At 46.0% G+C, this 22935-nt stretch overlaps 3 protein-coding genes and 1 long non-coding RNA gene across 6 annotated transcripts in view; all 4 read right to left on the bottom strand.

Annotated features, from left to right (window-relative positions):
• Positions 1 to 2686, bottom strand: part of pik3cd (phosphatidylinositol-4,5-bisphosphate 3-kinase, catalytic subunit delta) — a 22973-nt gene extending 20287 nt beyond the window's left edge. For both annotated transcript variants that reach the window (XM_079740677.1, XM_079740678.1), the window contains exons 1-2: positions 2496 to 2686; positions 1340 to 1511 (exon numbers count right to left, since the gene is read on the bottom strand). In XM_079740677.1, the coding sequence (XP_079596803.1) occupies positions 1340 to 1480 (141 nt within the window). In that variant the 5' untranslated portion in view covers positions 1481 to 1511; positions 2496 to 2686. The remainder of the gene's footprint in view (positions 1 to 1339; positions 1512 to 2495) is intronic.
• A 1540-nt stretch (positions 2687 to 4226) lies between these two features.
• tmem201 (transmembrane protein 201) lies at positions 4227 to 17570 on the bottom strand. Its single transcript, XM_079740979.1, has 11 exons — positions 17389 to 17570; positions 16805 to 16925; positions 16390 to 16584; positions 15983 to 16162; positions 14449 to 14768; positions 13242 to 13457; positions 9345 to 9535; positions 8944 to 9006; positions 8341 to 8643; positions 7794 to 7916; positions 4227 to 6085 (listed from the first exon to the last, which is right to left on the bottom strand). Exons 1-11 carry the CDS (start codon positions 17511 to 17513, stop codon positions 5988 to 5990), a joined length of 1935 nt encoding a protein of 644 aa, XP_079597105.1. The 5' UTR covers positions 17514 to 17570; the 3' UTR covers positions 4227 to 5987.
• Positions 17571 to 17986: 416 nt separating this feature from the next.
• foxl2l (forkhead box L2-like) lies at positions 17987 to 19413 on the bottom strand. Its single transcript, XM_079742579.1, has one exon. The coding sequence runs from the start codon at positions 19319 to 19321 to the stop codon at positions 18443 to 18445; it is 879 nt and encodes a 292-aa protein (XP_079598705.1). The 5' UTR covers positions 19322 to 19413; the 3' UTR covers positions 17987 to 18442.
• A 223-nt stretch (positions 19414 to 19636) lies between these two features.
• LOC307079927 lies at positions 19637 to 22571 on the bottom strand. 2 transcript variants are annotated; one of them, XR_013812074.1, is made up of 4 exons: positions 22413 to 22571; positions 22151 to 22268; positions 20697 to 20922; positions 19637 to 20458 (listed from the first exon to the last, which is right to left on the bottom strand). It is a non-coding gene; the product is annotated as an uncharacterized lncRNA (long non-coding RNA). The 2 variants fall into 2 exon arrangements; XR_013812073.1 differs by having other exon boundaries at positions 19637 to 20922.
• Positions 22572 to 22935: the final 364 nt, after the last annotated feature.

Raw genomic sequence — 22935 nt, 5'->3', positions numbered from 1 at the left:
TAATAAAAGCTCAAAGTTGTGTTGAGGAGGTTCAGTCTGGCTCAGTTGAACAGTCAGTATCAGTGCTTGCTTTAACAGTCTCCATCAGACAGTCTGGAGTGGCAGGCCTGTTGGCATAGAAACTGGTGCACACAATGGCTCCGACAGCAGAATCTGCCTCCTCTAGACAACACACTATCCCTTATCCTTGCATATTAGAGAGCGAGAGAGAGAGAGAGAGAGAGAGAGAGAGAGAGAGAGAGAGAGAGAGAGAGAGAGAGAGAGAGAGAGAGAGAGAGAGAGAGAGAGAGAGAGAGAGAGAGAGAGAGGCTGTAGGCTACAATTCACTTCCATGAGACTGTCAAACACAAGCCAGTGTTTTCAGGAGTGTGTTTGATGTTTTAATTAAACTAATGTTGGAGGGACATATTTATTCAGCCAATTTGTTTAAAAGCATATTATACGTACCATTTGAATTAAAACGATACTGCGTCAATGAGTGTGTGGGAATCCAATTCTGGGTACTATATTGTAATGCCTGACATTCTTACAAAACAGAAACAATTAGTTTATTGATATACGTTTGTTGATTTACTATTTATATAAATATATGTTAATAAATTCATTGGTCATCTAGAATGTGCAGTCTAGTGAGTCAGATGTATAATGTGTATTGATGGACCATGTCCATCTATATAAAGATGTATAGATGGACCTATATAAAGATGTATAGTGTGTATTGATGGAACATGTCCTTTGATATATAGATGTATAGTGTGTATTGACGGACCATGTCCATCTTTATAAAGATGTATAGATGGACCTATATAAAGATGTATAGTGTGTATTGATGGACCATGTCCCTCTATACAAAGATGTATTGATGGACCTATAAAAAGATGTATAGATGATGGACCTATATAAAGATGTATAGATGGACCTATATAAAGGCGTATAGTGTGTATTGATGACCATGTCCCTCTATATAAAGATGTATAGATGGACCTATATAAAGGTGTATAGTGTGTATTGATGACCATGTCCCTCTTTATAAAGGCGTATAGTGTGTATTGATGACCATGTCCCTCTATATAAAGGCGTATAGTGTGTATTGATGGACCATGTCCCTCTATATTAAGGTGTATAGATGGACCTATATAAAGGTGTATAGTGTGTATTGAGGACCATGTCCCTCTATATAAAGATGTATAGATGGACCTATATAAAGGTGTATAGTGTGTATTGAGGACCATGTCCCTCTATATAAAGGCGTATAGTGCGTATTGATGACCATGTCCCTCTATATAAAGGTGTATAGATGGACCTATATAAAGGTGTATAGTGTGTATTGAGGACCCACCTTCTTGATGTCGGCGATGGTATCGTTGCGAGACACGGGGAACTCCAGGAAGATGCCGGTCGGGAGCAGGAAGTCCACCATGATGTCGGCGTTCCCCTCTGCCTCCCACTCCTCCTCCGTCCCATACTTCCCTGGGGGCATGGTGACGGACTCATCTACCGCCAGCCCACCGCTGCACACACACACGCACGCACGCACGCACGCACACACACACACACACGCACACACACACACACGCGCACACGCGAAAACGCAATGTATATATAACATTATATATACAAACACATATATAGACACACATTTTATATATATATATATTGAAAATATAAAAATATATATATATGTATATAATGTGTGTGTATATATATATTAAATATATATATAAACACACACACACATTAAATATATATATATATATATATATATATATATATATATATATATACACACACACACACACACACACACACACACACACACACAAAGTATATTTAATGTATGTATTTATTTATATAAATAAATACATACATTGAAACATAACATTAGTTGCATAGACAAATATTTGATTTTGCGATGTGCAATATATAGATATTGTGTTCACACATTGCATAAATATTTGATATGCAACTCAGTCATGCTACTATTCAGTTTTAATCAATATATTAGGGAGGGAACAGCACTGGTGATCGATCAACCAACAGTACAGACGAGGGTTCTCGTCTGACCCTGCCCCGGCTGGTAAACGGACACGGGTTTGGTGATATTCTAGATGTGTGCTGTTGTGGTCTGTCTGGGGTCGAACGTGCCTAACGTGCAGGGTCTTACTCAATGTTCAGAAGGGTCAAATACAGGCAACCGACGAGATACAGCAACTGTTTCAAAAACACTTCCGAGTACCCACACATACGTCTCAACACACGTTTTTTGACTGGTCATTTGCATTATATTTTAACATAACAGTGATAATAACAGGATCAATACAGTGTCCATTTAGCGAGATCAAACTGCTACCGCATCATTGAATAAAAGTAGAGCAATTTCGGCAGACTAAAAAGGAATCGTGTCAAGACAGCCGGCAGCGCTGCGATGACCATGTCAATGTTGTCATTTCACAGTGAGGAGCGGACCATGTTGTCAACCTGTTCCAGACACTTGCCTCAGCAGTACAAGCGGACACCACGGCCGGTCATCTCTTCATTATTCTGGGGTTGTTCCGATTCAGAGACAGCAACTCCACAAAAATCCGCTTCTTCAGTAATCCCAGGATGACTTGTTTTACAGATCCAAGCGCCGATGTAAAAAGAAATTTCCGCTGTGCGTCTGGCTTGTGCGTTGTCATTCAAGCGATGGTGCTGCACTGACTGCGCGTCTCCACCGCTCTTGGTGGCGGCCAAGGGAGCGTCAACAAAACGTTCACAAATATCAAAGTGTTAAATTCACCCGCCAAGACTGCCCTCTTCCTCTTTCCGAGCAAATGAATGCATACTAGTTTTCTCATTTCTGTTCACGCTTGCGACAAAAATAATTAACTACTTGAAATACATCCCTAATGCACCGGGGGGGGATTTCTTTCACCTACTTAGTCATTTTCTGTGAGTGCAAAATAGCTTTGCACCTGTCACTGTAGAAGAAAACACGCGCGCACACACACACACACACACACACCCACACACACACACACACACACACACACACACACACACACTCACGCATTTTACCTTATAAAGGCCGGACTTTCTCGTGGAAAGTGGAAGGTAAACCGCAGTAGTAGGCCGGCCAGAAAAGGGGAAATGAGGGCACAAAAATCCACGGAATTACAAAAAGTGTTTTCTTACACCAGAAATATAAGGGCAACTCTATAGGTGAACCTATAGAAAAGTAAAATACACAATTTGGATGAATACATAATCCCTCTTATATGGAGCAATTATAGGTAGCATAAGGTCTGCTTTGGGGATATTCACCATGCTCCTTTACAAATCGTAGGCTGATAGGACTATGACATTTGATGGCCATAATAAATGCCATCAGGGACCTCATGAATCAAACCACTGGCTTGCCAGTGAGGAAAGTCCTCGATGGGCACACAAGGTTTGCTTTTGGACCAGATGGTTAAAACAGGAAGTATTGAAGGAGAGAAACCATTTGTTCTGAATAACAGGCTCTCCATGCGTCCTGAGTGGGTGAGCACCAGTAGCTAGATGATACAGGTTTATCCAACACAGAGGGCATGCAGATGCACAGCCTTAAATCCTTCGGTTTTATTTTCAGAGATGCCGTAGGACATGAAAGTTGAGTTTTTGAGTTGGATTAATTCATATAACTGCACACCAAACAATGAGTAGGCCTACGAGGGGTACAGTAGGCCTATTAGATTTGCTCGAGTTGTTTTTGTAGATGGTTTTCTGTAAAAGAAAAAGTCCCATAAATTTAAAATCCAGATCGATTTCATGATGAATTGACAAAATGCCTTGACACCCAATGTGAGTCTATTACTTTACAAACGAATATGCCTTCAGCAGGTTCATTCACGTTTTCCTGTTCAGCCTTGAGACTTGGCAGGTAAACCAAACACTTTACCTTGTCTACAAATCAACTGTCAAACCAAGTCTTTCATTTCCATGGCAACACTTGACAACCTTGTTATTTGCCCACAAGCTCAGAACCGTCTGCCCATGGCCTAAGCTAACTCCGGGTTGTGTAATATACAGGAGAACCATTTAGTCGAACTGCTTTTCACTCAGTTATCATATAACGTGTGTTTAATTTAATGGCCTTTATTGCCACAAGAGGGGGTACTTAAGTTGTGTCTTGGTCAAAGAATTGGAAGGGAGTGATTGAAAACCCTCTCAAAAATGATTTTAATTTTCTAAAGAACGTCCACCACTGAAAACAATCAACCAATAGTTACAACATAGTCCAGAAAACGAAATGAATTGTTAAACTCATCGAACATTTCCTAATTGACAATGAATTAATTGCCCATACATCGTTTCAATTTAATAAAATAAAAACAAGTCACAATTAATTAATTCAAATTAATTACAATTTGAGTTAGAGGATTTGCAATTGGTTGTCCTGTGGAATTCATAGAATCATTTTTTACTACACGCATTGTGTTTGTATTAAAACCTAATATTCCAGATCTGGACCGTTTTAAAACAGGTTTTATCTAAGTAGGCATCGGTTACATGGGAACAGGTAGTTTAGGGTAACATAAGTCATTCAAAGAGCTCCCTGTGGTCAGGCTGTTTTCGTTTGGAGTTTCAGTAGCAGTTTCTCTTAGAGTCATTATGAATAGAGGAAAAGAGAAAAGAGGGGTACATCCATTTACAATTTATAAATAAAAACAGTGCTTTAATAAGCAAACACACAATTATCCGGAGTTCATACTCGCAGCCCCCAAAATGTCTCAGCATTGGCAATGCTAACACCGCAAAAAAGTGTGCCGTCATTCGACAAATCATTTCTCTTTGAGAAAAAACCCCCCTGCCTTCAAAGGACTGACAAATTGTAGACACAATACAGTAGTCTCTTGTAAATTATACATTCAAAACACAAGTCATCGATTCACCTTTTTCCTTCAATACAAACAAAAGGAGCCAAACTATAATGCATGATCCCACATCCGAAAGCAGATATAAAATGTTCTATTGGAACGTAAACCTCCAAGATAAACACAAAACGACACTCAATAGACAAGTCACTTAGCTTAAGATGCAGGCATAACAGCACCACACAACCTGTGATACAGGCAATACACTTTCTCTAAAGCAAAATTTATATAAATACTAACACCTGATAGCTTAGAATCCAGATACACAACTGCTCTGAAAAACATGCACATTTGTGAGTCAAACGGTACGGTGCCTTACTCAACGGACACTAAAGACTGAACTCAAGGGTTAGACACACACACACACACACACACACACACACACACACACACACACACTTACAGAGATGCAAGCATTTGTTTCTTTTGTAACTTTTGAGATTTTTGAAAGTTGTGTTAAAATGCACAACAAATACTGAGTCCAGATCTCAATGGAACGCAGGTGTTCTAAAAGGGTAGGTTTAAGTTCTGTAGTGTGTGCTCCATGTACAACTGGAACAAAGAATAAGTGGGGCTGGGCGTTCACGTTGCGCTGTTTGCTGAACAAGTGGCCGAACATACGTTAACTCCTATGGGGGGGGGGGGGGGGGGGGGGTTCAGTGTTAAGTACGATTCCATGAGCAGCACTTGTTTTATTGCAGATTTCTACAACCTCGACCGACTTCCCCTCGACATGAGTTTGAGTTCTGAAACATTGTCATGTTTAATTTGGACGTATGACTCCTTCTTTCAGCGTGTTTGGACTCACTACAGATTTAAGACTCGTCACTTTTTTTTTTTTTTAAAGGGGACAGTGGGGAGCTTCAAGGCTGTGATGAACAAGCATAGACCCTCCCTGACACCTCAGACTCAGACGGGCCAACAAAACCAGAGCTCATATTGGTCCTTGGGCCGAGCCTCAGGGAGCGGAAACAAAACGTGTCCTCCACCTTCCCTGGAGCACGGCTGGCTCGCTCAGGATGACACTGATTGGACGAAAGGGCCGAGCAAGGCCGACTCAGACAGGCCAGGAGAGAGGGGGGGTCCCCTGGTTCACTCCCAGCTGCGGTACACGTAGAGGGCTGAGAAGATGAGATTGACACTCAGGCTAGCCAATAGGAGCCCCGGCCACACGAACCGCTTGACCAATCCTGAGGAGAAACGCCATTGAATGATCCATTAGATACTAGAACTGGGCATTCTGGCATTATATTATACTTAACCATATTCTTATTCTTCAGGGGTCATTTTTAACCGCATTAAGAGTAATTCAAACTTGAACTATTCTGATATTTACATTAGATTTAATACAACATTAAACCCAAAGCACGAAAATGGCCGAAAGGCCATTTTAAATAAAGGCAGACATAAAATAACACTGTCCAAATTTAAAAAGGATCAAAACCAGCCCTGTTCCATCTCCTTAGCTGTCGAAATCGTTCCCTATCACGGATATAGGGAACTATATAGGGTGCTCGGAAATTGGTAGGGGTGGTCGAATTCTCAGTGGTTAATTTCATTCACTATATAGTGGACTTAAAATACCCAAAACGTCTCGTTTGTTCGTTCCCTATATCATGAACACTATAGGGAATAGTGAGTGAATAGGGAACGCTTTGGAACACAGCTCCTGAAAGACCATAGGCCTCCTCTCTCTAGTGTGACGTTAACCGAACACCCTGTGTTCTGGTGTCTCCTCTCTCTAGTGTGACATTAACCGAACACCCTGTGTGCTGGTGTCTCCTCTCTCTAGTGTGTTGGTGTCTCCTCTCTCTAGTGTGACGTTAACCGAACACCCTGTGTGCCGGTGTCTCCTCTCTCTAGTGTGCCGGTGTCTCCTCTCTCTAGTGTGCCGGTGTCTCCTCTCTCTAGTGTGCCGGTGTCTCCTCTCTCTAGTGTGACGTTAACCGAACACCCTGTGTGCTGGTGTCTCCTCTCTCTAGCGTGCTGGTGTCTTCTCTCTAGTGTTCTAGTGTCTCCTCTCTAGTGTGCTGGTGTCTCCTCTCTCTAGTGTGCCGGTGTCTCCTCTCTCTAGTGTGACGTTAACCGAACACCCTGTGTGCTGGTGTCTCCTCTCTCTAGCGTTCTGGTGTCTCCTCTCTAGTGTGCCGGTGTCTCCTCTCTCTAGTGAGCTGGTGTCTCCTCTCTCTAGCGTGCTGGTGTCTCCTCTCTCTAGCGTGCTGGTGTCTCCTCTCTCTAGCGTGCTGGTGTCTCCCCTCTAGTGTTCTGGTGTCTCCTCTCTCTAGTGTGCCGGTGTCTCCTCTCTCTAGCGTGCCGGTGTCTCCCCTCTCTAGCGTGCTGGTGTCTCCTCTCTAGCGTGCCGGTGTCTCCTCTCTAGCGTGCCGGTGTCTCCTCTCTCTAGTGTGCCGGTGTCTCCTCTCTCTAGTGTGCTGGTGTCTCCTCTCTCTAGTGTGCTGGTGTCTCCTCTCTAGTGTGCTGGTGTCTCCCCTCTAGTGTGCTGGTGTCTCCCCTCTCTAGTGTGCTGGTGTCTCCCCTCTCTAGCGTGCTGGTGTCTCCTCTCTAGCGTGCCGGTGTCTCCTCTCTCTAGTGTGCTGGTGTCTCCTCTCTCTAGTGTGCTGGTGTCTCCTCTCTAGTGTGCTGGTGTCTCCTCTCTCTAGCGTGCTGGTGTCTCCTCTCTAGTGTGCTGGTGTCTCCTCTCTAGCGTGCTGTGGTGTTAACCTAAAGCTCTGTGTGCTGGCGTCTCCTCTCTAGCATGCCGGTGTCTCCTCTCTAGCGTGCTGTGGTGTTAACCTAAAGCTCTGTGTGCTGGTGTCTCCTCTCTCTAGCGTGCCGGTGTCTCCTCTCTACGTGCTGTGGTGTTAACCTAAAGCTCTGTGTGCTGGTGAGCGCTCCACCCACCAGGTGACGTAGAGGCGGGCTCCACCCCCTGCGTGGTGGTGTCCACCATGCAGGCAGAGGACCCGGAGGAGCTGCCCTTCTGCTGCCCGACCAGGCTGCCGTCGCCCTGGAAGGACCTCAGCCCTGAGGGAGAACAGAGGACACCTCACACACTGTGGACGCCAGTACTCTCCCCCGGTGGTACCGTCAGTCCAGACCAGTAGCAACCGGATCATGTAGATGTGAATGGGCTGCATCTATAGAGCGCTTTACACTACGGCCTCACATCCACGCACACACCCACACTCCCACGCACACACCCACGCAAACACCCACCCACGCACGACGGCGGGTCGGCCACGCAGGGTGCCAGCCGGCTGGTCAGGAGCAGTCAGGGGGAGGAGCCTGGGATCGAACCAGCAACCTGAAGGTTACCAGCCGGTTGGCTGGTAACCTGAAGGTTGCTGGTTCGATCAGCAACCTGAAGGTTGCTGGTTCGCTCTCTACCTGCTGAGCTACTGCCGCCCGTGGTACAACCGTAACCATGGTTACCGGGGTCCCACCTTACCGCTGTGGCCCGGGGAGGGGGCGAGGTCCGGGGAGCCGCGCCCGCTGCAGACCGAGGGGGCGGGCTCAGCGTAGCAGTGGTTGGGGGAGAGGGGCGGGGAAAGGGGCGGGGACATGGGCAGGGGCTCGGCCTCCTGGGAGAAGAGGCGGAGCTTGCGGCCACTGATGTTGAGGCGGGCGGGGCTTATGAGGGGCCGTCTCTGGCGGGCGGAGCTGGAGGTGGAGGTCACGGAGCCCGCCAGGGAGGGGACCGGCGAGGGGCCCGGGGACGACGGCCGGCTCCCGGACTTCAGGGAGAAGTAATCTGGGGGCCGGACACACGAGCGTTAAGAACCAACGACCACCGCTACACGGACATTAAGAACCAACGGTGAGCTGTCAGTGTGCACAGAGTACAGGCGATGGTAGCGCCGTGAGAGGCTCGTTGTGAAGAGGCTTCGTTTGTTAGCGGTAGTTAGTAAGTCGGTCTCTAAGACCCGGTCTCTAAGTGTACGGGGGTCCACAGATCAGTCAGTCTGCACACAGAGCTTCAGGTCCTCCTCCTGTGTGGTTCATGCGGCTCAGGTCGCTGGCAGAAGGCGACTGAAGGAGGGCGGAGCCGTACCTGAGGACGGAGAGTCTTGGCACTGGGAGGCCGGGCGGCTGCCGCTGAAGAGGAAGCCCGAGTCTGGAAATAAAGCGTCTCGAATCAGTGAATGAGTGGAAGACTGTCCCAGACACCGTCATAGGCTCAGACATCATACCAAGACCCACCAGAGCGGATCATAATCTGATCAAGAGACTACCTAAACTCAAGCACCCTCAAAATACTGAGGATATTATGGAGCAGATAACGGCTCAAAGATGGAGGACAAGGGCTGTGAAACGCGAGCCAGGGCGGCCTCAGAGCTGCAGTAGACCCTGCAGATCCTCCACCGCTGGGTCTGACGACACAAGACCACCCACAGGGCTGGTTGATGAACAGCGCTACGGCGTGCTAACTATGTGCTACGGCGCTAACCTTACCCGTCCTGGTGAGGGAGGGGATGGTGCCCAGGCACAGGGCCCTGTTGAGCCGCCCGGGGAGGGAGGACGGAGAGGCCCTGTGGTCGGGGGGGGCCCGGCGGCAGGGGGCCAGCTTGGAGACGCTGGGGGGCGGGGTGGGGATGAAGGGGTCCGTCAGGCCGGGGTAGAGCGGCGGCTGGCCCGCCAGGTACCTGCAACACCAGAACACACCGGTCGGCAAACACGTTCCAACGCTTCTGTCCAGAGACCGATAAAGCTTCGGGAAACTACCCGACGCATTCCGGTCCCGACCGATGTTCCCCAACACGTAGGAGTTACAGAAAGGGGAACTCTATAAAGTGAAGTGGAAGCTGGTCACAGTGCGAGGCCAAATCACTAAAGAACCGCAGCGTCTATCAGATCAGCCAATCGTGTGGCTGCTCCACGCCTGCCGTCTAATTACAGTTTCAGTTTGTTTTTCTTTTGTGACTCAATTGTAGTTTAAGAAGGACAAAATAAAAGCGTTAGTAACTATTCTGAAATGGTTCATTTTAATGGCACTTGCCGTCAGATGACTGAAGGTAAAACATGGGAGAAGACCAACGCATCATTTTAAACATTACTTTATTACAGTTCAAAACACAGCAATGAGGCAGGAGTCGTTTCAGAGAGTACATGAAAGTGAACTCATCATTTTCGCAGCCTCCCTAAATTCACAACCAAATATCCCTCAAAGCACAGTTCTCAACGATCAAAAATCGATTGAGAATGTTCCGTAACTAATCTTCTCCAGGCATCGTCTAGAGTAGACTATGGACACACAGCTACAATAGCTGATAATAACATAGGTCCAAATTCTAAAAGGCAAGTAACCGATTAAGGAAAACCTACACCGGAGATGAGCTTATGTCTGGTCTGGCTGCTGAGAATAAAAAGCCATTCCCATAAACTCACAACATCGGGGTTCATAACAATTTACAATGGCAGGATCTATTTTGGTAAAAATTATTCTGTTAACACACCACATCCTCTGGGGAAGGGTTTGAATAATTCAGCATGTGGTTGACATGTCGGACTAGATATGAATAAGCAGTTTGTCACCGTTGATGTCGTTTACGTTGATCGATGGTGTAACGTGTTTTTCAGAAAAGACTGTCCAGACATGCATTCACACACGTTCTTTGAGTTCTTTAAAAGAAACGTGTATTCGTGTTTTAAATTTATGTTCTGTATAATGTACTTCAATTAATGCTCCTTTCCAAAAATTAAACACTGGTCTACACGTTATTTTGTTTTTGCAAGTTAAGTAAGTTCACATCTTAAATCATACATACATAAATTAGGGCAGCATAAAAAAAAATGGCAGGCTTTCTACATTTACAGGATAGTTGGACCAAAACTAAATAAATACAGCTGGCAGGATTTGACCTTATAAAAGCTAACATTACGTTTGTTTCTGTATCATACAATATGAAGTAATTAAGAGTTCCTGCAACACACACACACAAAATTAAATCTTTCATAATATGCTTCCGACTGTTTACAAATGTAGATACATGCACAATCACATTTGTCACAATAATGAAATCAATTCACACACCCGCACAAAAAAAGAAAAATCAAAACTCCATAGACGTAATTAATTTAGGTAGTCCTTCATAATTATTCCTTTAATTGCTGTAGCAATTATTTTGTAGTGACTCACTTTTCTCCCATCATATTAAATAACCCCTCCATACCTTCATATTGGCCTCTACAGCTAGACTCCTAAAGTAACTCCTCCTGAGGTTATCAGGAAGCTCCTGGACCAATAATCTGGGGCCTAGATAGAAATATAGCTGAACATAACTCTGGGTTTGGCAAAGCAATACAGAGAATCCCCCCAAAATAAATAATACTGTCATCGGCAAAGAAAAACACGTCTTTAAAAAACGTTACAATTTTTTAAAAAAGTACATTTCGTATCCCAGGCTAAAAGGTGTCATTTGGAAAATATTCATACTATGAACCATACAATATAGCGATCACTGCTTTGCTATGAAGGACGGAACAGACAATGACCCATCTCTGACTTGCAAGTCAAAAGCAGGTTTTAAAGGATGAGAGAAACATTCTGTAGGCCTTAACCTTTCACAATCAGCCGTAAGGCCGGTTCAACTCTGCATTATTAGCTGGCAAATTGAAAGTATGCATAACTTCATGACTTGGTGCGGCAGTAAAAAAGATGATTATTTGAATGATACAGAAATAATAAATGGCATAGATAAAATTACAATCAAAAAAAAAGATTTGGCGTACAGGAATCAATACAATAAGGTCGATTCACATTGTTGAACATGAAGTTCAACAGCCAGGATTAAAATACTAGGTAGATTATTTAGGTTTTTGTCAGTAAGTGAGACATATTCATGTACCAGTGTTAGGTAGTAAAGTGTAGTTAATGTAGTGATAGTTAGACGTAATGTAGTGATAGTTAGACAGAGAAGGTTTCAGACCAGTAGGTGCAGTTGTCGCTGCTATGTGTTGGCAATTCGTTCTCAAATGACTGGTCGTATGAGACTGTGTCTACAATATACATGTATGGAGATGAAATGTTGCACAACTCATTTACAATAAGCGACACATTGCTCTGTTATTTCCAAACCTCCCACACCTTAGTAAGTTAGTAGAAGTGTCTTCTATTTGTACCGTGGTCAGAAACCTCCCTGGACTACCAAGATTAGGATTTCCTAGGTGTGCATTGCAACATTTATTTAGACCTAAATAAATAAAATCTGCCCCCAAGTCATGGCCTTTTTGCTCAAGAATGTATTACCCCCACCCCCCCAAAAAAAATCCACCTCACACACAGAACACGAGAAACAAATATTTCCCATACAAAGTCAAAATGCACAAAAACTCAAAAAGAAATTAAAAGTATTACTACGCAGTTTTCCCTACAGCGTTTTTTCTACAGAAGGGTTATTAAAATAATTGACGAGCCATCAATTCTTATAAACGGATCAATGTGGTTTGTTTTAGAAACGTGAAGTGAATTACATACAATTTGGTTCACGTAAATCGCAGTGACGTATTTTTCATAATTTCTTGAATTTCTGTTCCGAAGTTGCATTTTGAAAGTACTTTTTCACTCCATAATTCTGGAAACCATCTTGGGTATTTAAAGTAAAGCACAGTGAATTGCTTAGTATTCAACTACAGGCACAAAGTTACCAGCAGAAAAAAGTTCTATCTAAAACAGCAAAGAGAAATAGAGAAGAACAATCTCCAAGAGAGAGTATAACAATACAAAAAACGGTACCTTCACATTGGAACAGCTGTGGCCAAACTTAAAAAAGGTGTTTGTATTAAAAGTATATTAGTATACAAATGACATGGCACACACACACACACACACACACACACACACACACACACACACACACACACACACACACACAAGATTGTGCTACAGGAGAGCTTGAAATCCTCTATGTACCAAACTCGTTATTGAAACACTTTTTTTTTTACTTTTAACTCACTTAAAAGTCAATTTAAATATTTAAAACCGCCCCTGCAATAATGCCCGGGGCCATGTTGATCTAAAAGACAGACAAATAGCCAGAAGGTGTCATCACAAAGCCTCCATAGTAGGAGGGACTGTTTGGGTTAGTTAATGGTGCATTACTGGAGCAGTCCCAAAAAACTAATACAGAAATGTTCAGCTTTTGTCTTTGAACCGGAGGCCTCTTATAGAACAGGCTGCAGAACAAGGAGAACTCTTATAGAACCGGCTCCGAGCTGCAGAACCAGGAGGACTCTTATAGAACCGGCTCCGAGCTGCAGAACCAGGAGGACTCTTAAAGAACCGCCTGCCTGCTGCAGGTCCTAAGCCGTACCGAGTGGGTGTCTACAGGTGTTTACTGTTGGGGTTCTGACCTTCGACCCCGGGCTCTTCTGGGACCGACCGACTTGCGCGTTGCCACGGCGGCTCCGAAGCAGACCAGGCAGCAGAGGGCGGCAATGCCCAGCTTGGCGGCGTCCAACCAGCCGGGGGCGCCGGCCAGGTAGCCCTCGGCCAGGTAGCCCTCGGCCAGGTAGAGAACCAGGAGCAACAGCCACAGCACGGCCGCCACGGCGTCAATCCTCCTTAACCTGGGGGACAGGAGCAGGGGTCAGGAGCAGGGGTCAGGGTTCTCCTCTGGATTAAACGGTTCTGATGCATGAAAACCTCAACGACTGGGGTCCATGTTGCCTGGATTGTTATAATAAACCCTCTGGCTTCACTGGGTTTGATCCATTTGTCAATAAAGAATTTCAATCAATGTTAATGCCAATCAACCCCGTTGGTGGCTGCATTCACACACAGGTAAATGTTGATTGAATATAGATATGGATTGTAGAAGTTGCCTTGTTGTCACCCATTAGTGTCTGAAACACCTTTCTTACGGTCATGGGGTTTGAGATCGTTATTAGGGGTTTACCGATATGGATTTTTTAGGGCAGATTTTCTTTCATCAGCCTTAGCCGATGACCGATACGCGGATACCGATTTTCTTGAGCCGATATTTGCAGCCGACACTGCTTTCGCTCCCTCAATTTACATCATAAAAATACACAATGATGATAACAAGTGTTACAAGTCTCAATTTAAAAAGTAACATTTATGATACGGTCTGTAAATAATGCCGGGATAAAATATGAAGAAAAAGAGAATCGGCTAAATTAAAAATAAAATAAAAAAAGGTTGACACCGATACACGTGCGAAACGCAAAAATCAGCCGATAATATCGGTCAATCACTAATTATTATACACAAAACGCCCCAATCAAAGGATCCCCACTTAACAGACATTCCCGGTCGAGTGTCAGAATAAGGACTTAAAGGGCTGCGGTCATTAGCCGGTACGAGCCGTTTGGCGCAGGGAGGGAAGGACTTTCATCGTGACATCACAAGCGGGCGTGTCCACCTAGATCTGTGCTGGGTAGATCCGTCCACCATCCACCCAGTGGACTACGTCGCTCATCTGTCCTTCACATATCTGGGTGGACACGCCCACTTGTGATGTCACCCCCCACACCTGGTGGCATGACCGCAGCCCTCTACAGTCCGGTCCAGGCTTCAGCCGCCCCGTGGACCCCGTACCTGACGGGTCCGGCGAGGAGGACGGCGGTCAGGCAGCCCAGCAGCCCCACGGAGACCACCGCCATCTGGTTGTCCCGGCCGTAGCGCCACCCCCGCCGGGCCGTCTCCACGGCGACGCCCGGGAGCCGCTCCAGCAGGCTGTGCCACGCGGGTCCCCCCCCGCCGGCGCTCTGGTTCTTCTGCCCCGCGCCGGGCAGGGTGGGGGGGGCGGGCCCACCGGACCAGCAGGAGAACACCACGGCCAGCAGGAAGGCGGCGGTGAGGAAGGCCAGGGCGCGCAGCAGGATCACCCCCGCGGGCGTGGCGATGGAGGCGGGGCTCTGGGGAGGAGTTACAGACGTACGCCGTCACAAAGGACTTCAATAACGCAAACCTTCCATCTGTTCAAATCTATTTTAACTCTTTCACTGCTTCAGTCCTCTTCTGTAGCAACTGTCTCAATAATTGAACCCAATCCTTCAATCGACCAACGCTTTCACAAATCTATTTCATCTTTAGAGGACAAAGAAGCGTATTTTGGGCTATGAAAGTGTACGGTGGGATTTATAGTAGGGGTGGGAATCTCTTGCCACCTCACGATTTGATTCCGATTATGAGGTCAACGATTCGATTCTAAAGCGATTATCGATGCAACAAATTTTTTTATGTACATTTCCATGCGTGATTTTCAAATATATATATATATATATATATATATATATATATATATATATATATATATATATATATATATACACACACACACACATCTGAATTTGCTACAGAGAGTTTGCTAATCACTTCCTACTTTTATGACGATCATTTAAGACAACAGATGAATTAACTTATCTAATATTTTATTAGAGAGAAAGCTTTTGTCACAAATATGACTATGAACAATGCAATAATCAATGCAGCTTGCATTACAACACCCTATGGAAGCATGTAAAAAAATAGGTTTCAGTTTTATTTTCTTTCTAATCATTCTTTTCTGTCATTAAAGAAAAAGCTGCTCTTGAATAAAAAGGAGTTCTTGTGTCTGGCTGTGAGTTTGCGTGCATGCTATGCATAGGCTGAATTGCAATCGTCTCAAGACAAGTCAGATTGGCCAATACACACTGAAGATAAATTTAATAATTTTAAAATTACTAAAATTATCCCTCTCTGGCAAACAGAATGTTGCAGCAGGTGAACAAAAAAAAAAGTTTGTTTTCTTTTTCATTTCGATTATTAATTTATCTGCATCGAGACGGAATCATTCTAGAGAGGATCGCGATGCAGCAAAGAATCGATTATTTTTCCCACCCCTAATTTATAGTCTGATGCTCGTGAAGAGAGAATCTTCGCCAGATCTGAGGGTTTAGAAGATGAACCCTCTGTCAGACGCAGCCCGCCCGCGGAGCTAGAACATCCTCATCACGGAATAACGGCCTTGGGGTCAGAGTAGACTTTTGGAGATTTTAAACCCATTTTCTCTCAGCTAAGGTATTATTGAAGTAACATTGAAAAAAAAATAAATGTATATTAGTGTTTTGTAGATGGTCAAGGCGGTTACCTTGACGAAGCCGTTGTCTGCGTCCCTGCCGCGGCGGAGCTGGTGGGTCAGCAGCCCCGTGCGGAGCTGCCGGTTCTGGTACTTGATGTAATACTCCACCGCCGCCTGACACGGCCGGCACAGCTTGTAGGTCTGCTCCAGGTGGTGCTTGTAGGCCTCGATCTCTTCGTCGTAGTTCTCCTGTGAACAGCAGCCATCGTCTTTAGACATGGCGACGGCGGCAAATGACCCGTAGAAGCAGACAAACGGTGCCTCATCACAGCAGAGAGCCGGCTGCGTCGCGGGGACGCCGACATCACAGCGCAGCAGAAGCTACGTGTAACAAGGCCGGGGGACGGTGGCACGCTGAACAGTGAAGGAGCAACGCTGACTGGGGGGATTAGGTCGTCGTCGACAGCCATACGTACGTCGTCCCTGGGGGTGAAGGACGCCAGCTGCTTGATCTTGGACGACTGGTTGTTGTTGCACTTGCGGCAGAGCAGCATCTGCGTGTTGACCCACTGCAGAGTGCGGGGGGTCTCGGACGGGGGCCGGCTGGCTGACACCCCGTGGTTCAGGTTCTCCAGGTACTGGGCCGGGATGGGCTTGTTGTAGTCCCCGTTCTGAAGGTCACAGAAGTCTATCATTTAGCCAACATTTATGGTTAAGTAATAACAAATTGGCCATTAATTCTCCATCAATAATTCTAATATTTACTTTGGTGATATTCTATATTTTTGGGGATATAGTTCTTGCATATTATTACCATTTTAATTATTGAATGTCTGTTTCCATCCTCATTACTGTTCTGTAGTTGCTCTGTGATAACCACATGCACCATACCTCTTGAAAGCCATTGTACTGCTCACAGGTGGGACAGTCCCAGCAATTCCGGTTTCCATAGGGCACCACGGTGCTCTGGCTGCAGAACCAGCAGTTGACGTTGGCATGGGTGGGCTTCTTTCTGCAAAGCGGAGAGCGTTTGCACATATCGTGTGATTGACAGTTTCAAATGGCAGCGTGCGCAAAGAAAGATAAGTGGACTTTCTGAAAGGGCTAACTGTGGTATTATGTTAGAGCTTTCAATCGTGTAATAAGTGATGTGTAGCTGATGTTACATAACATATTCACAACAAAGTTGGAATACATTCACAAAACATAAGAAGAGCGGTGCCATGAAGCGAACAATTATAGCGCCAGTGCCTTGTTGACGATCACAACATGGCAGCAAGCAATCACGACTCGTAACCCAACATTAAACAGTCGTCAGGCTATCAGTTGTCTAGGTTTTCATGAATTGCAAAACCATAAAAAATACATAACGGGGTAATTTAGGTGCCTACAGCACCACAACAAACCACACCAACACACCCCTGAACGCCTGGTTCGGCCGCAGCGCTAACATGCTAAGGTAAGCAGCTTCTTACCTTGTGGCGACTTTATAGATGAGCGCTCCGCCGGAGACGAGCGCCGCTGCCCCGACGCCCCCGTACAGGACCTCCGTGTGCTCGTCGAGGAACCGGCGTATGGTCTCCATCTCCCGGGGGTACATAGAGCAAGGCTAGCAGAACATGAGCGATGTGGTGAAGGTAGCAGCTGTGGAAGAATAGGCGCGCACGCTTTCCGCCTATCACGCCCCTGCGGCGGAACCGGAAAATACGTCACTGTTGTGGGCGGGTTTATGATGTACGTCACTGGAACTCGTTTCACACCTGAGTTTACATTTAGGGCATTTTAGTGATTTCCTGTCGAGTTCCTGTGATTATTTACTTGAAGGCTGTTTGGCTTTTTTTTTTTTACTATTTCATTAATACACAAAATAAATATGAACTATGCTGTAGATTCAAGTAGCCGTATAGTCGTATGTTTTCTATGTTTGAGTGCGCAAAGAAAAAACAAAATTTAAGCAATCCAAAGCAAATGATATTCATTCAATCAACATTTTAGTCTAGCTAAAATGTTGTGCTGTAGTGATGGGTCTAAATAAACAATGAGTGTTTTAATGCAAAAATATATTGAAACTTTATTGAAATATAACTTTCATGGCAAACAAGAACAGTAACAAACTTTGAGCCTTCATCACATAGTAAAAGCAGTCAAAGTGCCTGATAAGTGGTAAACTAGCACACGGAGGATAGGCGGTGCGTTGTAATACATTAAATGAATCAGATAACACCAAAGAAACTAAATAAATAACAGTGGTGGCCAACAGCCAGGCAACACGTCAGTCTCTGCACAATACCATGCGAAAAACACTCAACGAAGGAATTTAGAGAATAGGCTACATCTTAAAATAAGATATTGGATGTAATGTCGATGCATATTTGGTCCCTTTGACATTTGACCACTGTATTTAGTATAATGGTTGTTGTTGTTTTTTTACTGAAAAGACAATTAGACCATTAGATGCAGACGCACTTATCTGTGCAGCTGAACAAACGTAAACGTATATTTTCATCCAAAAACTCAAAAAACTCAGGACTATTCAAAAGAAGGCAGTTGCATTTCTGACGGTCTCAAGTAGAACTGTGAGTAGCTCTCCACGGACACGCTGCCTCCGTCCAGGGTCAGGGGCTGGGCCAGGCCGCCGTAGGGGCACACTCCGTGGGGTACCAGCACGGACGGGTGGCGGTGGGTCCCGAGAGGAGGGTGGAAGTGACCCGGGGTGTAGTAGCCTCCCGTCATCCCGGCTGTGTATCCATTCGGCGAGATACAGCGAGCGTGTCCGTTGATGAGCGACGTTGGCCCGTATCCCCCGGTGGTCTGTGGCGTAGAGCCCGGGTGACACAGCGCCCACGACCCGCTGACGTACTGGGCCGGCTGCATGTAGACGAGCTTCTCCGGCAGCGCGTGCACGTACAGAGGCTCGTTGTAGTCCACAGGGGTCCCGCGCAGGTAGGGTTGGCCCGGCGCCGTGAAGGGTCTCCGGACCCGCTTCCTCCGTCGGAAGTTGCCGCGCTCGAACATGTCTTCAAACTCGGGATCCACGATCCAGAAGTTGCCTTTCCCGTCCCCTCGGTTTGCTCTGGGGATCTTCACGAAGCACTCGTTCAGACTCAGGTTGTGTCGGATGCTGTTCTGCCAGCCTTTTTTATTCTTCTCGTAGTAAGGGAACTTGTCGATGATGTATTCGTATATCCCACTCAGAGTTTGCCTCTTCTCGTTGCTCTCCTTGATTGCCATCGCGATGAGAGCGACGTAAGAGTACGGGGGTTTGAGGAGACGGTCCTGGGCCACGTCCGCCCCCGTCTGCCTCTCTGAAGTAGTCCCGGAGCAGCACTCCTGCTCGGCCTTCGTCAACATGGTGCCAACATCCAGAAGTCCTGCTCCTTGATCACCGGTAGTTTTGCCCGCGTCCATGACCGTCTATTCTCGGTTCCCGGTAAGAAAATATGTTGCCAAACGGGAGAGCGCCGGTGCCTGGGTGCCGCTCACAAGCGCGCGTGCTGAACACTCCCACAGGTAGATTGGACGCTTGGGGGCTCTTCGTTTCATGTGCCAGTTTTCCCACGGGTTCATGGGTTCAACGGGGGCTGCGCGGAGGTCAAATGGGGGTCACGTCTGTAATGTCTGCGTAGGGACAGATGTACGATGTTGATACTCCATCAAAGACTGGCACTTGTGATGTGTGTGTTTGATGTCGAGGATAAAATAAAGAGAGTCCAACATTTGCCACACAATTGTGAAATCTTTCACAAAGCTTTTATTAATAAGACAACATGAATAAATACCATGTATGCTTAATTTATTACATACAAATAACAACAGTAAAACACACACACACACAAACAAACAAACACACACACAGGTACACGCACGTACACACAAACAAACACAAAGCAGAACACACACACAGGTGCATGCACATACACACACACACAAACACACACATACAGGTACACGCACATACACACACAAACAAACACAAACCGGAACACACACACAGGTGCACGCACATACACACACACACAGGTACACGCACATACACACACAAACAAACACAAACCGGAACACACACACAGGTGCACGCACATACACACACACACACACAAACACACACATACACACAAACACACTACAGACGGACAGACAGTCAGACAGACATACCAGCCTATGCATGCCATTGACTCACAGTGACGTATTACGATCAGGAGACAGGCGATAAGGATCAACTGTGCAGCAGACAGGCTGGCTCCCCATCGCACCAATAGGGAACCTTGCACGCACACACACACACACACAGACACACACACACACACACACACAGACACACACACACACACACACACAGACACACACACACACACCAAAGAGGAACTGCTGTAGCAATTGGGTTCATGTAATATGGGACGCACCCATCCTCTAGAACAACAGGGTTTGAGTCCGTTCTGCAGAACATTGTTGAGGTTGTGAGGTTGAATCCCGTTTCAGGGACTGGTGTTCAGTGGCCGAGCGTGCCGGATAAGAGACAGTGGACTGGTTGCTCTGGTTTTATATCTGTGGGAGGAAGTAGAGATGAGCGTGTTGATAAGACTGCTACCGTGGTTTCCGGGGTCGAATACGGTTTGCTCTAATCAAATATATTTATTATTTTATGATGTGTGATGTTGGGTCAAGGGGTTTCCCTACGTTAGACTTGGACATCTCATCAATTATCTTAAAGTGTAAAAGCCAGGTGTGAGAGCAGCAATCCATAGCAAACAATATTAATTAACACCAGCTTTTGAGTTTTCACCTGAATTGCATTATGTTAATAACGTCTTTCCACATTGTCGGCTTTCATTTTCATTTTAAGCATGATTATGATATATGACAGCAAGTTCATTAACTGCTGTTGCTTGTCGTTTCTCTTAACCCAGCGATTTGTTTTCCTCTAATAGAGCAGGTAGCAACGATGGAGGAATGTTGCAACGTCCAGAGCTTCTCCACGTTGGAACTGAGGGAGAGAGTCTCTTTTGGTCCTATAATAAAGGAGGGAGGGAAGGAAGATTGGTTAATGAGATCCAATATTGTGAAGTATCAATATAAAAAAACTTGACATTTGAATTATTAAAAAAGCATTTAAGACCCTTTTCTAGGAAAAACTTAAAATCATTATTTCACATCATCTTCTCTCTCTATAACCTTTCCTTCTCAAGCACCGCTCTAGAACCCCTCGCTCTTCAGAACCTCTCTCCTTCTCTAGAACCTCTCCCCCTCTCTAGAACCTCTCCCCCTCTATAGAACACCTCCCCCTCTCTAGAACCTCTCTCTCTCTAGAACCCCTCCCCCTCTCTAGAACCCCTCCCCCTCTCTAGAACCTCTCCCCCTCTATAGAACCCCTCGCTCTCCAGAACCTCTCTCCTTCTCAAGAACCCCTCTCTCTCTCTAGAACCCCTCCCCCTCTCTAGAACCTCTCTCTCTCTAGAACCCCTCCCCCTCTCTAGAACCCCTCGCTCTCCAGAATCCCTCTCCCCTTCCAGAACCTCTCTCCTTCTCTATAACCTCTCCCCCTCTCTAGAACCTCTCTCTCTCTCTATAACCTCTCTCTCTCTCTAGAACCCCTCCCCCTCTCTATAACCTCTCTCTAGAACCGCTCTCTCTAGAACCCCTCCCCCTCTCTATAACCCCTCCCCCTCTCTATAACCCCTCCCCCTCTTTATAACCCCTCCCCCTCTCTCCCGCTCTCCCTCCCCCCCTCTCTACAGGTCAGGTGACTCCATGCCTTGTGGCTGCAGGTGTAGGGGGCGGGACATAGGTGAAGACATGGGAGGGCGGAGCCTTAGTACGGTAAAGGGCTTCCTCTGTGGTCACATGATACAGCTATCATTGGGGGCGGATCGGTGTTACTCCCCCTCCTCCCCCCGGCCTCTAAAGGCCGTCACTTCCCTTACAGCACGGCCGAGCAAGCGTTCCCTTTGTATTAAGTTTTACCCCTGAGACTGTGGACTGGAGGGTGTTCTATGAAAGCTCTGTCTGGTGGAACAAGAAAACGTTTCCAGCTGGTCTTCCCCGGACCACCGGCTCACTGGGAAGAGTGAGAAAGAAGACCTACTGTATAAACCCTCTGCCCCTCTGCCGTCTACACAGATACATGGCACTGTCCTGTTCTGGGGGCATTGTGGTTCTTTCCGTACTACGTCTCAGACAAACTCAAATCAACGATGATGAGACAGCACCCCCCCCCCCATCTCTCTCTCTACTCCTTACCTCACCCACGACGCCATATAGTGACGGGACTCTAGATGTGACGTTGTCAGAAGAGCAGACAGATCAGAGGAAGTCTATCAATTCCTTTTCATGAAATCGACCTCACTGTCGCTGATTTCTAAAGAAAAAAGTACAATTTAATAATTAATTGATTGTAAAATGTTATTGAAAATAGCAAAATAATTATACCAAAGAAAAGCTTCTTAAGCATTCGTTATGATAATGAGTTGGGTAATATATAATTTGGAGATTATTTAGTCACCTTCGGCCGTTGCGGTCTATGATGTGCTTATGGTAAAGACAGTGAAGTGTCTGGTCTTGTCTTAGCGGTCCTGCTGTAGGCGTGGCGCCTCCCAGGTGACGAGAGACGGGATTGTTCAGAGCAGTTGACCCGCGCCCTGCCCCGCGTCCCGGGTTCCACATGACAGCCGTGTGGGCGGACCCTAACGCCGCCTCCACACTCCTCCAAGGGATAGACCTCTGAAGAATAAGTCCCAAACACTTTTTCCATCTAGTTTCGACTGGGTTTTTGGATTGTCGGTGCCGTTAAAGTAGCTTTAATAATCGTTTACTAATTTAACGGCACCGACAATCCAAAAAAACAGTATAGATGGAAAAAGTGTTCAGTTCAAAACATGACGCAGCTTTAACTTCTTCGCTACCTACAGAGTTTGTTATACGATCATTCTAAAACCCCATGTTGTTTCCCATAGACATTTGACCGAGGAAGCCGGGAGCGTCGGAGGCCGGACTTATTCTTCAGAGGCCTATCACCCGGCTTCCAG

The sequence above is a fragment of the Pollachius pollachius genome (genome assembly GCF_949987615.1).
Source record: "Pollachius pollachius genome assembly, chromosome: 8".
In the NCBI taxonomy this organism is placed as follows: Eukaryota; Metazoa; Chordata; class Actinopteri; order Gadiformes; family Gadidae; genus Pollachius; species Pollachius pollachius.
The sequence above is the reverse complement of the archived record's forward strand: the minus strand, read 5'-3'. Positions and strand labels throughout refer to the sequence as shown.